The sequence below is a fragment of the Podarcis muralis genome, chromosome 4 (genome assembly GCF_964188315.1).
Source record: "Podarcis muralis chromosome 4, rPodMur119.hap1.1, whole genome shotgun sequence".
In the NCBI taxonomy this organism is placed as follows: Eukaryota; Metazoa; Chordata; class Lepidosauria; order Squamata; family Lacertidae; genus Podarcis; species Podarcis muralis.
The window spans coordinates 41,459,146-41,476,451 of record NC_135658.1 but is presented as its reverse complement, the minus strand read 5'-3'; the positions used below and the strand labels follow the sequence as shown (position 1 = coordinate 41,476,451).

At 38.3% G+C, this 17,306-nt stretch overlaps 1 protein-coding gene across 5 annotated transcripts in view; it reads left to right on the top strand.

Annotated features, from left to right (window-relative positions):
* Nucleotides 1-129: 129 nt before the first annotated feature.
* Nucleotides 130-17,306, top strand: part of DCAF6 (DDB1 and CUL4 associated factor 6) — a 45,838-nt gene continuing 28,661 nt past the window's right edge. For 2 of the 5 annotated variants that reach the window (XM_028726814.2, XM_028726815.2), the window contains exons 1-7: nt 130-393; nt 8,960-9,021; nt 10,539-10,631; nt 11,513-11,698; nt 12,177-12,290; nt 13,178-13,313; nt 15,266-15,480. In XM_028726814.2, coding sequence (XP_028582647.2) covers nt 300-393; nt 8,960-9,021; nt 10,539-10,631; nt 11,513-11,698; nt 12,177-12,290; nt 13,178-13,313; nt 15,266-15,480 — 900 coding nt within the window. In that variant the 5' untranslated portion in view covers nt 130-299. Of the gene's footprint in view, nt 394-8,519; nt 8,638-8,959; nt 9,022-10,538; nt 10,632-11,512; nt 11,699-12,176; nt 12,291-13,177; nt 13,314-15,265; nt 15,481-17,306 lie in introns of those variants that run through there. The other 3 variants (XM_028726812.2, XM_028726816.2, XM_028726817.2) reach the window with 3 other exon arrangements.

Sequence of the window (17,306 nt, the reverse complement as noted above, 5' to 3'; positions counted from 1 at the left end):
GCGGTAGGACGAGGGGCCGGGTAAATTCTCGCGATATCCTTTGCGAGCGGATCCCTGGATGTGGGAGGAGCAGAGGAGCAGCGAGGGGAGGGGCTTAGGCTGCAGTTGCTGGCGCCCGACAGGGGTGATATTGTTGTTGAGCGGCGGGGTGGTGGTGGTGGTGGTGGTTACGCGCGCGTAAAGCGCGCACGCGGGTCTCCATGGTGAAGGCGGGGGAGGGGGCGGCCTCAGCAAGTGGCAGCGACTGATGTCGCTGGCGGCGGCGGCGAGTCGGATCCCCCTGGTCAGCGCGCGGTGCCATGTCCCGGGGCTGCTGTACCCACCTCCTGTGGGATGTGAGGCAGCGGAGTTTGGGGCTGGAGGAGCCCGGCCTGTTGCGGAGACGATACCTAGGTGAGGAAGGGCGAGAGGGCGGGGTCTGAGGCGCTGGGGGAAAACTGAGGTGGTCGTGGGTCGCCCTTGGCCCCCCCTCTTTCTCCGGCTGAGGGGAAGGGCGGGCGGGGTTGTTGCGCGCTGTGGTGGGGCTGCTTCGCTGACCCCCAGCCCCCTCCTCGGGTCATCGCTCGGGGCGGGGTGGGGAGAAGAGGCGGCCCTTCAGCTATGGTGGTCGGCTCAATAGCTGACCCCATTCCGTCCTTCTTCTCCCTTCTCTTGTATATACAGCAAGTTTCCACGACGGTTTCGTGAGGGGGTGGGGTGGGAATGAGCGTCGGGTCCCTTTTGGAAAAGCAAAACCGAACTGCGACGGCACGAAACGTTCAGAAGTATTTCTAGTGTGCTTGTCTCTCTTCACGGATAATTCCCCTCCCTCCCCCGTTTGCACTACGCTCGGAGATTTTTCTGAAATAATTTGGGGAGTGGCGTTTCACTCCCTCTTTCTGCAACTTCCCCCTCATCTTTGGATGCTGAGTTGCAACGCGATAGTACTTATTCTATGATATATAAATTTTCTCACACACTTGCACCCCCAGCTCGTGCAAGAAGTCTCAAAGAGAAATCAGAACGGCTTAGTGTCTCTGCTTGCCATTGCCATGAGCTAAACAGGTTGTGGATGTATTTAACTGTTGAAGGCATTTTTAAGTGTCATAAAACTGTACCTCCCATAGATCCCCCCCACAACTCCCTGCAAAGAAGAATGTAGCACGTGATTGCTTCTAGTATATTGATTCATAGAAAAGTTTGGCTGTTTTTGCTTGTGTTAACAAATCTGCATACATAAATAACTATCATTTATGGATTCTGGGTAAAGTTTGTCTTGGGCAGTGATAGCTAGTTAAATGTTGCACTTTTTCTATTAGAAACATACTAATTTCGCTGCGTTTTCTGAAAGCATTACAATATTGCTACAAAAATTGGATTTTTTTCTGATTTTAATTTGATTTTTGATATACAAACATAAATATTCTTTGGACTCAAGGACAGCTTCCTTTTTTACCCAATACGGGAGGTCTTCAATCTGTTCTTTAAGATATTGCTGAATAAAAGTAGATGAAAATTTATATGATGACATATATTCGATAGTTTAAAAGCAAATGCACCAATCTACAAGGGATATTTGTTCTCATGACTTTCATTGATCTGCTTCCTGCTGAACTTGTGTTTGATATGGATGGAAGTGAGGCATTAATCAGTGATACGCACCAGAGCACAACTAGATTTGGACTTGTGCCACAATCTTTCCCCCACATGTTTTATTACCTCCCTTCCTCTGGGAATTGGCTTCAAAGTGAAATTTAAGACTATTTAGAGGCGTTATCAAGTAGCTTTCCCCACTGTTCTTTATCTATGGTCTGATTGACATCATTGTCATTAGGTATAGAATCACAGATCTAATTGGCTACAGTTATCTTATGATGATAACTTAAGTGCTATAACTAAGTGTAAGTTACTAATAACCATGTGTTAAGTGTAGGAATGAATTGGGGAGGCTAATGCTCAAAGAAGTATTTTATTACTGCAGAAATATTGACTATGTATTTCAATTATTATTTAATTGGAAGAAAGGGGTCTTCATAGATTTTACTGCGTAGACCACCAAAAAGAGCTCACTTGAAAAATATTTTTTACATCACTGCTCTTGCTTTCTTTTCTGTATTACAGCAAGGGCACAGGAGCAGAGTGATGACCATGTTGTTGTTTTTTAAGTGATCTTTTGGAGAGGGTCATGGCATGTTACCTTTTTTTACTGTTTGAAAGTTTAGTTTAATTTAGAAATGAGTGCTTAAGATGAGAGAACTCCTTTGTGTATTTTGATCCAATATAACTTTTAGATGTGTATGGCATAAAGTTTCAACGTATTCTTTGTTATATTTTATTTACACCTTCATGTTTTTCATTACAGTAATAAATAGTACATCTGAGCCACATTCTCTATTGATTTGCATCAAATGGTTGCTTATACAGTCATTTTATGTTATCTTGTTGCAGATTTAGAGTCAAAATATGTTAAAATGCTATACTTGTATATCTTGAAACATACCTAAAGAGAAACACATATTTACAAGTTAATTCAGTAACAGTTTTGAAATTCCTCAGTCATTGTGGCTGAGAAATCTGTTAAAATGTACTTTATATTGACATTTTGAAGGAATTGACCTTTCCCCCAGAGAACATCAAATCCTAGAGACATGTAGAATTATATACGTTTCATAGGCCACTCTTTACTGAAGTAATCACCTAAAGTATTTGAGAATCTGTAAAGAAAGTAGCTAAATCTATAAGACTTCTTGTCCTCTCTTTTGTTCTTAAAGTGGCGAGTGGACTCATTCACCTATGGTGTCCCCAACCATGTAGATGAAGGAAACAAAATTTGCTATTGGATAAAGGAACTGAAATAAACACAGTTTTGAAAAATATGTTTGTCACAGCCTTCGTCAAAGAAATTGTTTCTAATTGTAGGTTATGTGTTTGGGATATAAAATAATAATTGTAGGTAATGTTTGGCTATGTGATGCTATATATTTGGAATTTAAAAGCATATTTATATTGTGTTCACAGTAACTGATTTTGAATTAAAATAGCCACCTGTAGCCTGAGTTAAATCAGGAACCAATATTCAAGTCTGAAATTACCTATTTTATTCCTATTGTACTTATTTTCTAACAAACCTGCATTTGTAGTAGTGTGGGTATTCATAGCTTTATTTAATTGCCACACTTTCAATGCCACACTGAGCAATGAGAAAGTATGAAGCAGCTTTCTAAACTCAATCTGTGTGGGAGGAAAGAGCAGTGACATATTAAAGCACCTTGGGAATACTCTAGGATCCAACTTTGTCACTGATGCCCATGTGGTTCAAAGTGCTTTCTACCAGCTGAGGCCTATTGTAGATAGAAGTGCAGTAGAAAGTTATCAGTATTTTGGTATAATCCAGATTACACTGCAGCAATGTGTTTTGTCTAGGACTGCCTTTGAATACTGTTAAGTAATGAGCTAGTACAAAACACAGCTGCAGATTTCTGATAGGGACCAGCCAGTTGGACCATACCTCATAATTTCTTAGACATCTTTACTGATTATTGGTTACACAGCTTTGGACAAGGGCATTTGGAGGTATGCCTGCTACACAGCTAGTAGGCCAATGCATCTAGATCATTGTGGGATTTGCACCTCGCTGTGTTCCCATCTTCTGAGGTGAAGGGGTGACAAGTGGGGAGAGTAGGCTGTTTCACTTGTGATGTCCTGCCTTTGGATTTCTCTTCTCAGCAAGATTTGCCTGGTGCCTTCTTTGATACCTTTTTTGCTGCCACAATAATACACTTTCTGGGCTTTCAGTTACTTTTCTTTTGGTTTCAACTCTTTGACTATGATTTTTATTGTTGCTGCTTTTAGTGTTTTACCATTGAGTTGTTTACAACCTTTTTGCTGTTTTAAATATTTAAATATTTTGTACTGGCTTTGTTGTATGAGCATATTTATATTGAAGGGCAGCATATAAAATTACCAGAAGAAAGTTTTGTCATACCCGTTTACAGACATACAGACAAATTAAGCAGGTGTGGAAAAAGGCAGCAACAGTCCTAAAGCAACATCAGTGTAGTGGACTCAACTCTGGAATTTCCTCCCACTAGAAATCAGACAGGCACTGTCCCTATTAAGTTTCAGACAACAGCTTAAAACAGTTTCATTTCAGGCCTTTGCATCATGAACATGGTTCTAATGCTCTACACTGAGGTTTTTATTTATGTTTCAAGTTTTGTGCATTGTACATTTTTTTTATTTGTAAGTCTCTGAGATGTGGTGAAAAGCAGTGCATTTTTTTTAAAAAAAAGAAACCATCACCACCTGTGGTATGAAGTCTGTTTCTGACAGTTTGTTCCAAAAATGTAAAATAGCATTCTCATTATTTGGCCACATTGTCCTGTTAGCAATCCTGATGGGCTGATATGAAGGTGGTTGCACCAAGTTTCTTCAGAGAGATACTTTTGCATTAAACAGCAAATCTATAGCAATATCTATACATTGCAATTGCTTGTGTGTTAATTACTTGGTCTATATCTAATGCTGTAGCTCTGCTGGTGCAAGGGACTTGCATGTGTACATTGGGACTTCCATTTCTTCTCTTCCGTCCTGTGCCCTCCCATCAGCTCCAGACGGTTGGGGGATTCTGCTGGTGGGTTTCTGCTGGCATAACATTGTCTACAACCCAATGCAATTAAATATTTGATCACAACTAAAAGCTTTAAAAAAATAAAGTCAAGAGTTGTTTAATATTTAAAATATTTTATTTCAAAATACAGCTTTATTAGGAAATACATCTTTTTTAAAAAATGTAACACACTAGTGGGAGCAGGGAGAATGAAGAGACTGTAAGATAGACTGAAGAAGAGTAAACTAAATTTTAGAGAATATGTGGCATATTGCAAGATATTTACCATAAGCAACAGTAGTTAGAAGTATAATTGTTTAAGAACGGTCTTAGATTGCCTACCTTCTTATAGCATAATCTTTAGTTCATAGCACTGCAGCTTTTAGTTGTGCTATCAAGTTCATTATTAATACAGTGGCATTAGTTTGAAAGCCGCTCTCTAATGCAGTTTGAAAAAGTTTATAGGTCTTGTGAGAGTTGTTTGCTTAGCATTGCATTTCATGTAGGATGCCACAACTTCAGCATGCTTGGGAACAAGACTAGAGATACTTTTAGAATATAGCATTGCTGGTCTCACATCTGCAGATATGTTAATTTTAGAGGTTTGTAAAGTGAATGAAGTATCATTTAGGTCATTTGCTACAATTTAAGTACAGTATAGTAGTTTACCTAGCAATCTTCACAATGACCAAGTAATATTTTTTGTTTGGAAAAAGTTCAGTGTAGTAATTTTAGCAAATATTTAGTTATTTTAACACACAGTAATTTTAAAATAACTTAAATTCAATGCAGATGGCATTCCTGCTTGTATTCATGATTGATTGATGGTGAGGAGGGAAATACCGTATCATATGGGTGACTTATCTAGACATGTACCTGATATATAAAAAATGGTGTGTTGCTTTGCTGCCTAAAGGCCAGTGTTATACTAAATCTGCTATTTTAGCCGTGCCATACATACATAATAAAAATAATGTGTTTGGCATTCATTCCTCAACATTCTTGACAGGGCTATAGTGCAACCAAGGTAAGTGTGTTGGTAGTGTAGAGAGGTAAATATACCAGAAGGAGTGTCTCCACCCCCATCATTCAGCCTGAGGTTCAGTGCTGACGGCCTTCTAGCGGGTCCCTCCCTGCAAGAAGTGAGGTTACAGGGAACCAGGCAGAGGGCCTTCTCAGTAGTGGCGTCTGCCCTGTGGAACACCCTCCCATCAAATGTCAAAGAAATAAACATCTGTCTGACTTTTAGAAGACATCTGAAGGCAGCCCTATTTAGGGAAGTTTTAAATGTTTGATGTTCTGTTGTGCTTTTAATTCTGTTGGGAGCCTCCCAGAGAGGCTGGGGAAACTCAGCCAGATGGGCAGGGTATAATTTTATGATTATGAGCCCCCACCTATTTGCAGTGCAGTCTGGACACAGTGAGAACTAGGCCTAAGTCCTTGGTTTGCTGTAGAGAGCGTGAGCTTGTGCTTCTGCTAATGTTTTCTACACAATATGAAACGTGCAAAATGCGATACCTTTTATGATCACTTAAACCTGTAAAAGCATATAGCATATTAAATTCCCTTTGTCATCAAAATTAAGTTGCTTTTGTGAACTTAGTATTTTAAATGTTTGACTTAGTCTGTTGCTGTAACACTGTTTACCTCAGTTAAAAGCTCAAGTGATTGTAACATTATCAGTGACTAAACAGGAAAGGTTATATTTAGCCATGCACTCATTTAAGATCTGTAGTATGTCTGAAAGTGTAATACAGCTATCAGGATTGCTACAAACAGAATTCTTTCTACTTGCACAATAGTTTCCCCCCTGTTCCTGGGTGAGAGGAAAATACATCCCAACTATTGAAATTAAAATGGGAAATTTATACTTAAATTTACTTATTGAAGAGTATTTTTAAAAGATGATATTTTAATTAAAGTATAATGTTTGTGGTACTCAGAATATTTAAAAGTTTTAGAATTATCACTTCCCAACATCACATAGAATACTAAAATCTGAATTTTCTCAGGGGTTTGTTTTTTATCCTGTTGGGGACAGATGTCCTCGGTGCTCTGAGCAACACTGAAATTGTTGTTGTTGTTTAGTCGTTTAGTTGTGTCCGACTCTTCGTGACCCCATGGACCAGAGCACGCCAGGCACTTCTGTCCTCCACTGCCTCCCGCAGTTTGATCAAACTCATGCTGGTAGCTTCAAGAACACCATCCAACCATCTCATCCTCTGTCGTCCCCTTCTCCTTGTGCCCTCCATATTTCCCAACATCAGGGTCTTTTCCAGGGAGTCTTCTCTTCTCATGAGGTGGCCAAAGTATTGGAGCCTCAGCTTCAGGATCTGTCCTTCCAGTGAGCACTCAGGGCTGAAATTAACAACATGTATATTGATCTGCAAAGAATAGCCAGCTGTGCTGCAGGAATCACTCAGTGATCCACAGTGTATCTGAAGCTGTCACAGCTCTGGAATCACTGTTAAGTAAAACAAACTGGGAGTGTAAAATTTTCTTCAGAGAACAGCTAACATGTTTTTTTTTTTTTTTGCTGATGACTGTATAATATTTGCTAATGATTCTGTGTAAGTGGAAAGGCAAATGCAGCAGCTGGTGAAAAAGATGACATAAAGTCAGACTGGAAAGAAAGATATTGAAAACAAAATCATGACAATTGCCTGAAAAGTCTTGTTAAAATCAGTGTTGAAGAAACTGAAAAAGCTAAAAGCTATATGTTGGCAACAACAAACACATTTGACTGGAAGGGCAATAGCAGCATAAGAAAGATGGTATGGGCCAGCTTTAATAGATTAATAGATTTTCATTGCATGATCATGAGTTTCCAGTGAAGACTTATAAACATAATTTTACAACACAACTACAAGCATATATGGGTCAGTCATATGACTTATTTTCAAAAGAGCAAGTAGATTTCCTTGCCTTAATATTTTTGATCTTGAGAGATCAAAAGCTTCTGCTTGGCAAACCTAAAATGCTTTGGGCCAATCCAGTGGCAAATAGAATATAACATTGATTGCATTAAGGGAAAAACAGGTGAGGATGAGTTGGATATGGGCAATTCCTCTGCTTACACTGCTCATCTGATGTTAAGTATTAATTTCATAAAATGAAGGTTTTATTACAGTCTCACAAGAAAATCTTTACAGTGGAATTCAACACTTTTATTCACACAAGTCTCCACCTTTCACTATTTCATTCTGCAGCCTCTATGTGCCCCAAAATCTGTTCCAGAGGGTCCCGCAACGTCCAAAGCAGACTTTGAGGATGTGGGGGTTATAAGGGAGAGGAGTGGAATGCAAAGTCTTACTGTATAAATGGAATGGACTCGGGCCCTTCCAGCTCTACAATGTCATGATTCTGTGGAATCTGTTCTGCATGTTGGCTACAACCTTAAGTGCAACCTGTAATGCTTCTAAGACTGGTAGACTTGATTTATGTTTACATGGGTTTACATGGGTCTATTTGTAGAGAAAGCTTGTCCAAGCAGTACTAGTTTGCTTTTATATGATTGAAACTCATACTGATTTGTATGAGTGGAAAGACATCTTAAACCTTTTAATTCCAGTGTATTCATTTACATGATTGTGCATGCTTCTTTTCCTCATGGTTTTCTTTGCAAAATGTACCAGTAACAATTCATATATTTAAGTGCTCTTGATTCTAGATTAGGGCATATGATTGTTTTCTCCCAAAAAATCACAGAACAGCTGAGCAGGCATATGAAGGAACTGATCTGTGAAAGGAAAATAACTATCTAGAACTCTTATTTGCCAACAGGTGGATACAAAGTAGCTAATATTTTACCTTAAAGTATGGGACGAGTGTCTTGCCATATCATACTGAATCTCGGTCACACAATGTTTTTGTTAAAGCAAAGACAACTTACTCATTTGGCAGTGTTCACTCTTGTCCTTGCAGATGAAACAACAGGAGGGATCAGGGGCATGTGGGATGTGCTATTCCTCAAGGAAGGGACACCAGGGAAAACCAGGACATTTTAAGTGCTGAGGCCTGTGGGGAAATCTGCTCAAGTTTGGGGGCGGGTACGTATTGCCTCTGACATTGTACTGATTGGGTGATGATGCATTATGGTTCTTCCACCTGGGCCCATTTTAGGATGGGTCAATGCACACATGGCTGGATGGAACTGAGAAGGAGCTCATTACCTTTAGGAAGGTTCACATTGTGCTTTAAGAATCTTAGCTGTAGAGGCAATGCAATACCTTCCATAGAAAGAAAGAAGGCACCAATACATATATATTTATAAAACACACATATATTTATAAAGCATATTTTATAAAAATATTAAAAAATACTTTTGTAAGTATCTAAACCTTTTTGCTAATTTTGCATTTTCCCCTCCAGGAAGGAGAGAATTTATCCAAAGATTAAAACTTGAAGCAACGCTGAATGTGCATGATGGCTGTGTAAGTGATTTTTTTGTTGTTTAAAAAGAATGCATGCTTGAACAAGAAGTTAAGTAATGGTAACTGGCATTTCCATGACAAGATGAACATGAGCTTTTAGTATTCTTCCAAGTATATCTACTTTATTTTATTTATTTATTTTCCCTACTGAAAATTTGTTGTTATAACACATTTTTAAAAACATGTTAGGACGTACAAGATTGTTCTTGTAAGTGTGGTAAGAATTTACTTCTACACCGCCTTATTTTTACTCAGGTGAGGGACCATCTTTTAAATAAGTAAAGGAACCAAGGGAATTATTTATTATAGCTATTGCAATAGGGCAGAGCTCAACTTAATGTGATTGTTCTAGCCACTTAAGAAGAAGGTCTGACACGAGGAGCATCAGAACAAGGGATTTATAGGCACAGCACACAAAGAGTTATAAACATCAAAACATAACATTCTTAAACATCCTTCTACATACATCATGAAAGGTTACAGGTAATGGGATGTTTAAAATGTAAGGCTCCTCTGCAGTTACCTTGGGGTACCCCAAGTGCCCAGGTCATTTTGACCTCAAATGTTGCATTTATGTCACTGTTCCCCTGGCAACCAGACCTTTGGCTGTGTTCTCTTATCTCCCAGGAAGCTTCAAGGATAGCTGATTTTACACTCTACAGCAAACTTAAGATAGAATAACATCCTGGAGGGCTATTTGTGCCACTTTCAGGGTCAGATAGGAAAGGAATGCAGCATAGTAGTAATAAAATACAGGCACACAAAATGAAGCATAATACATTCTAGCCAAAGGTTCAATACAATTAATATTGGAACATTTTTAAAATAAAATAAAAATCTACATCCTGGGACTCTAAATCTTATATCACAAGGAATTTGATCTTGTGGAATAAAGGTTTGTTGGGAACATGATAATTATTTTAATTTTCATACATATGTTTTAAAGAGTAATCAAAATATAAAAAAATAATTTTGATATTTTCTTTTATCTCTAAAATTAAATTCTCCCGTATGGTCTTTCTCCATAGACTTCATTATATGAGAGTTTAGATACTCAGTTTTTTATTCCAGGGATAATTGATAAATGGCCCAGTGAAAATGAGTTAATTTAGGCTGCAACCCTATGCACACAGGGTGGATTCCAACATTATTTGAGTGGAAGTCTGTTCCATGGAAGAATTGGATACAATTCTTGCCCCATTTTTGTCCCTGGCCTTGCCTGCCGCTTTTATGTGGCCCCTGAAAGGTTGCCCAGAAGGGAATGTGGCTCTTGGGTTGAAAAGGTTTCCCTACCTCTGTCATATGTGATGTTCTGCGGTGGTATGAACCAAAGAGACTGCAAGTGTGAGAGAAGTACTGCTCATGCAGCTGAATATACAGGTGTGCAAGTCCTTATACAAAGTATAAGCATAATTAGCTGAGTTGTGTTGTTTTCTAGTAAAGTTAGATAGTTTGCATCTTAACATTGTTCTCCTCTTCTTTAGATATTAATTATTGTGTTGAATACTTGCTTACAGGTGAATACAATATGCTGGAATGATACAGGAGAATATATTTTATCTGGATCTGATGATACTAATCTTGTAATTACTAATCCATATAGTAGAAAGGTAAGATGATCTGCTGTCCCTTTATCCATTTTTCTGAATAGTCAAAATGTTATTAACATTTTTTTTGTAATTGAAAGCTCTGTTTTTTGTGACATTGCATATATCATGGATTGCTTGGTTATTCTTTCAAAACAGTACATCTGTCCTGTGTAGGAGAGTTTCCACAAAACATATTAAGTCCACCAGTTCTGCTCAAAAAGTTTTCAGTTTTATCTTGTTACCATGATTTCTGCCTTATTACTCTTTATATTGTCTCACCACCCCTCACCACCTTGCACTGTACTATTGTGTTGTAGTTCAGTTGCTAGAGCTGTGCATTGGTCAAAGCCTTCAGTTATGAAATTACCTGGGTGGTGTAGAACCATCCAGAGTGTGGTGTACCTTTTTGGTCCAAAGGGCCAGATCCTCATCTGTCTCCATCCCTGCAGGTCAGCTTTGACAGATGGCCAGGATGACCCACTTGTCCAAATCCTTTGTGCAGCACATTCTGAGCATCTTACAGCCAGTGGGCTGTCTGGGCTTGGGAACCACAGTGCAAGGGGCTCTGTGCTCACTTCTTCCCAAGTGCCAAGCATAGGGCTGGCAAAGTTACTTTCTGCAAGGATTGACCGCACAATCAAGTTTCATATGAGGAACTCAGTTGCATAGCTGTGCCTCTATACCTGCCCCACATCTGGTGACAGGTGTGGGGCAGATGGGTATTATTTGGGGAAAACACTTTCAGGCCAGAGATTACTTATCCCTGGTGTAGAACAAGAGAGTGGATTATGAAGATAAAATAGTATGGTAGCCTGCTTTTTGGAATAAGGTAAGAAAGATAGATGTGATCAATATTACCGTAATTAAAATGTTAAGCTAATACAGTAATCCTTGTTTTCTAGGTTTTAACAACCATTCGCTCAGGACACAGGGCAAATATTTTTAGTGCAAAATTTTTGCCATGCACCAGTGATAAACAGATAGTGTCCTGTTCAGGAGATGGAGTCATTTTTTTTACCAATGTTGAGCAAGATGCTGAAACCAACAGACAGTGCCAATTCACATGCCATTATGGAACTACTTATGAGGTACTGAAAATTAATATTTCTGTTGTATCTTATAACTATAAATTCATGAGTGCTGACTATTGCTTATCTATTCTTTTTCACACTGCAGTTTAATAACCTAAAGTTTGGCCCAATTAGATAATATGGTCCAAATTTTCTTGTTTACATTCACCTATTATTTAAGAAGATTGCCTGGGCATGATTTTTTGTACCTTGCCTTTCAGTCTTCTAAAGAACACCCTCCCACCTCCAAAAAACTATTTGTATATTATAAGGCAGTCTTACATTATCACATTGCTTTTGTTACAACTGATTTGAAACGCCTCTCTATTTCAAAATCAGCTTTCCATGAGGTGTGCAGGTGGGAGGATATTTTTCAAGGAAATAATCTCAAGCCTTGCATACACAACTTGTTCTATGCTACTTTGGATCCTGGCTTTTATTTTCAATTGTTTAAGGCTGTTGCCATTTTAAAGTATACAATTTGCTTACGTTTCAGATCATGACAGTCCCCAATGATCCCTATACTTTTCTATCTTGTGGAGAAGATGGCACTGTGAGATGGTTTGATACTAGAATCAAGACAAGTTGCACAAAAGAAGATTGTAAAGATGTAAGAGACACTTTTATAAGAGGGTGTGAATAAAGAGCTATATTGTTTTCAGAACCTGAGATCTCATGATCCTGGCCTGTTTTGGTCCTGATGCTGTGAAATCTAGTGAGGTGACCATGAACTATATGAAGGAAAAATATAATTTGTTATTTTTGAAATATGTATTACTTATCTGTCATATAATAATACTGTAATATTGAACAGATATGAAAAACTTGATTTGGTTTGAATTCAGGCTTTTTATGAACTATTTGATATGTTACAGCACTTTGTTATGGCGCATCCTTAAAGTCATTGATAATTAGATAACATAAGAATCAATCCAGCTGTGAAAATAATTTACCAAATTCTTTATGACTGTAATAGTAATAGGATTTATTTTTCTAATTTATACAGAGTTGCTTCCAAGTATGCATTTTACTTAACTATTTTACCTCATTTTTATAGGCTATACTCAGTATTGTTCCTTTTTATGTTGAAACTATTTGCAGTACTTAATCTCATTGCGTTGCTCTTTACATCCAATTATCTGTACATAAATCTATTCTAGCCCAATCCTTTTAAAGTAGCTTAGGCAATCCCTGCCCCTTGTGATTCACTTTCTGGCCTCTTTTTATGAGAAAATCTTAGACAGATGAAAGCTTTGTGTTTACAGCTGCAAGTTGATGTTACTAAACAATGCTTTTGTTTGCTTAGTCTTTTTGTTGTGGCCATACCCGTCTGTTGTCCAATAACATGCTTAAAATATATATAAACAAGGGCCAGAGTTGGCTTTTTCTAAAACACAACCATATTGATTTTTTTTCTAGGATTGTATTAGTTGGTGTGATTTAATGCCACTTGTTCTTGTATATTTTAAACAAGTGCAATATTTTCCTTTGTTCTAGGATATTTTAATAAACTGTAGGAGGGCAGCCACCTCTGTAGCTATTTGCCCTCCAATACCATATTATCTTGCAGTTGGTTGCTCCGATAGTTCAGTAAGAATTTACGATCGACGAATGCTTGGCACAAGAGCAACAGGTAGGACAATACTTGCATGATATTGTAAAACAGCTGACTTTTGAGTACCATAGTTGAAGATTATAGGATGTGAACCTCTTAATGAGATGATTTAATGAAAAATATATTTTCTGCATAAACGCAGAACTTCTCATAATTTTTAAATTTATACTCATGAAAACTTGTATCACAATTTAGAAAGTCTTCTGTAATGTGGACTGAAAAGTATTGATGTCCTAAAGTGATATTTTGACTATGATTCAGAGGCATGTATGCACATTGGCATTATTTTAAGTCCCATAGAGCAATTCTTCTCTCTGACCTGCTCTTTAAAATTGACCTTCTAAGAACAGTTTTCAGGTTTGCTACAAGAGCTGCTGGAAAGTCCAACAAGGGGGGGGGGGGATGGATTCTCTCATTGAATAAATTTGAGTGAACTCCTTTGATTTGCCGCCATGGTAAATAAATGAAGAAATTCTGCTGTTCTTTCCATTTAGTGGTTTTGAGTATTAAGAATTGATGGTGGTCTCAGTGTTCATGGTGCTTTTCAGAGAATATCTACAAAAGGGCAAGCCCTGGCCCTTCAAAGAACTGACAATCTAAAATTTGACTAGGGAGGAATATTGAGGCAAGGATAAATGGGAGAATATGAAAACAGTTCAATTACATGCATTTAGGCTTGATTTCAGTAAAAGATAAGAACTTGAGTTGTGCACTTAATGTAGCTAAAAATGCCTAGAAAAGGCTGCAGAATGTGATTTATTATTGCTCTACTCTTTGTTAGAAATTATGAGGTGAGGAAAAAGCAGATGGATAGATGGATAGGATAGAAAGTTTCCATAGGGAGAGTGAGGTTAATGTAAGTACTGTGGAATTATTTTATCGTCTCATTGTGATATTAATACTTTGAATCTAAATTTCTGTTTAGATAAAATATTCTAACTAATATTAGTACACTTTCTGTTTCCAAATACTGTACGTGATCCCAGTTGGAAATTATGTAGCCAACTTGGTAATGTACAACAATATTGCGCAACCAATCACATTGGATATGTGGCCAGTTTGGAATGACAGTAGACAGCTTTTACTCTGAATTGGTGAATGCTTTCATTTCATTGTGCCCTCCAAAAATCGGCAAAGAGGAGGTACTGTGTATGTGGCTTTAAATTGTAGCAAAATGACAAGTAACTGGGGCATAACTGAGGTTTATAAAAGAATGCAGTGTGTAAAAAAATAGACACATTTTAGGACTAATATACAGAGTACAGGCATCCGTTGCGTGTAATTTACTTGCGCACCACCATGTATATGAGTGGTGCTAGGAAATAAAAAATTCAATTCAAACCTGGAAGTGGCGGGAGAAAGTTGAACAGTCCTTGCAAAGAGACCCTCCCCAGAGCCTGAAAAGGATATCAATGAGGACGGAGGAAGCCCCGAAGAGACCTGAGGTGCAGCAGAGCTTTGTTTACACTGCTCATCCTCCCCGCCTAACAACTGATGGGGGTAGTGCAGCAGCAGTAGCTGCTTTCCCATGCATCCTCCAGCTTCCTGCTGGCCCCAGAGCTTCAGTTGTAGTTGTGGATGTTTTTGGATATGATATATTTGGTATGGATCGAAGAGAGAGTGGTAGAGAGGGTGTTTAGAGGGTGCTCTTGTCGTCTCTATGCAATTTCAGTTATGCACACGGGGTCTTGGATGGTAACTCCCCATGTAAGTTGGTTGACGCCTGTACTTCTTTAGACAATTCATAGTTAGCTTTCATTACCACAAAATGTGATGGATTAGACCGGGGTGGCCAACTTCCAAGAGACTGTGATCTACTCAGTTACAAACTGGCAGTAATCTACCCCCTTTTGGGGGGTTCAGGTCAAAGTTGAGCTTTGTTTAGGAAGGAAAGATCATGTAGTAGAAGGCTCATTTGTAAATGAAGGCTCATGTGTAATGGAAAATTAATTCAATTTTTTTAAATGTAGGTAATTATGCAGGCCGGGGTACCACAGGATTAGTGGCGCGTTTTGTTCCTCCCCATCTGAACAACAAATCCTGTAGGGTAACATCTCTATGCTACAGTGAAGATGGCCAAGAAATTCTTGTGAGCTATTCTTCAGATTATATATACTTGTTTGATCCCAAGGATGACACAGCTAGAGAACTTAAAGTCCCGTCTTCAGATGAAAGAAGAGAAGAAGTAAGTGTTCCACAGTTACTGGTGTTAAAATGATTTTGAAGACAAAAGAGAGTTAATATGTAATGATAAGCCAAGCCATAGTTTAGCATAAAGACAGAACCCCAGGAAAGGAGATCGTTGCCATTTTGCTTCTCCAGTTTATTATTGTTTATTGAGTTTATATACCGCCCTATACCCAGAGGTCTCAGGGTGGTTCACAGAACAAAAAATAGCAGTTTCCCAGCTTTTGCAATGTTTTGAGCTAATCTGTGTTTTGGATTACTATGTTGTCCAAACTTGGGCTTGTGGTTTGTCTCACTCCAGATAAACCACCAACCAGTTTGAACAGCATGCTAAGCCAAACTATGGCTTAGCTCACAGCACTGCAGCAGCAGGACTGGAGGAGCAAAACTCCCACTAAGCCATGATTTGGCTTAGAGTTATGTGCAAATCATTTTATTAGCTGTACTGGAAAATGTTTATTATTTTAAAAAGTGCCATTTTGAAACAAGACATCAGTATAATTTTAATGTTAGGTTATTAGATAGAGATTTTGCTTGTAGATTCAAATTCAGATCCTACTAAGCTGAGCAAATAATTAGAAATATCTTCTATAAGATTGATTTAGTGAGAGCCTATACAATTATCCTGACTGGAAAAATATTTAAATAATTGTATTAAATACACCGTTAGTTACTTATACTGTAGTTACATTTAAAATACAGGTGGATAGGTTTTCATGTAAATCACAGTATTTGCTTGTGCACACGTTGCTTGCTGTGCACAAATTTGGCCCCTGTCAACCTGTAATATGACTGACCTTCCTTCCATTAAAACACCATAAAATTCACTAATTTTAGATGACTGCTTATATTGGACAAAGAAAATCTTTCAATTGTATAGTGTTTAATCATGAACAAATTACAAATAAACGTGGGAGGTTTCTCATTTGCCATGGTGTTTTGGTATTCTGAATATCTTCAGATGTAAACCTGCCAGTCTGTTCCAAGCTATGGCTGCAAAAGCTTTCTGGACCAGCTTACCAATATGTAATTCTACTCTAGATATAGAAGCAGCCATGTGTTGATAACAGAATGTTTCCTTGAAGACAAAAATAGCAACATGAAGAGTTCATCTGGCACTATATGTGAGAATCCATCAATAATATCACCCCTGCCCCAAAAACTGTCCTGTCCCACATATGAAAAAAGGAAGTCTGTGTTGTTAGCAAGCTATATGTAAACTCTGAAGTTTTTTTTATATAGAAATGTTGATATATATAAAAATAGTTTATTAAATGTCTCCTCCCCACTGCCAATAATATTGATTCAGTCATTTCAATAAGTTCTACAAAATGTGATGGCTAGAATTCAAAAGAACCACACTAGTTTCACATGCTCTAGGGCTTACATTTATTCAAAAATTGCCACACCACATCCAAATACCAATACTTACTTTTGAAAGTAAGAGAAGTGGGATCCTGAGGATCATTTAGTCCAAGCTCCTGCATGCAATGCAGGAATCTCAACTAAAGCATCCACAACAGATGGCCATTCAAGCTTTGCTTAAAAACCTCCAAGGAAGGAGAGCCCACAACCTCAGGAGGGAGATCATTCCACTGTCGAACAGCTCCTACTGTCAGAAAGTTTTTCTGATGTTTAGTCGGAATCTGCTGTCTTGTACCTTGAAGCCATTAGTTCAGGTCCTAGCCTTCAGAGCAGGAGAAAACAAGCTTAGCTCCATCTTCCATGCTACAGCCATTTAGATAGTTGAAGATGGCTATCGTATATCTTCTCAGTCTTCTTTATTCCAGGCTAAGCATACCCAGCTCCCTCAACCATTCCTTA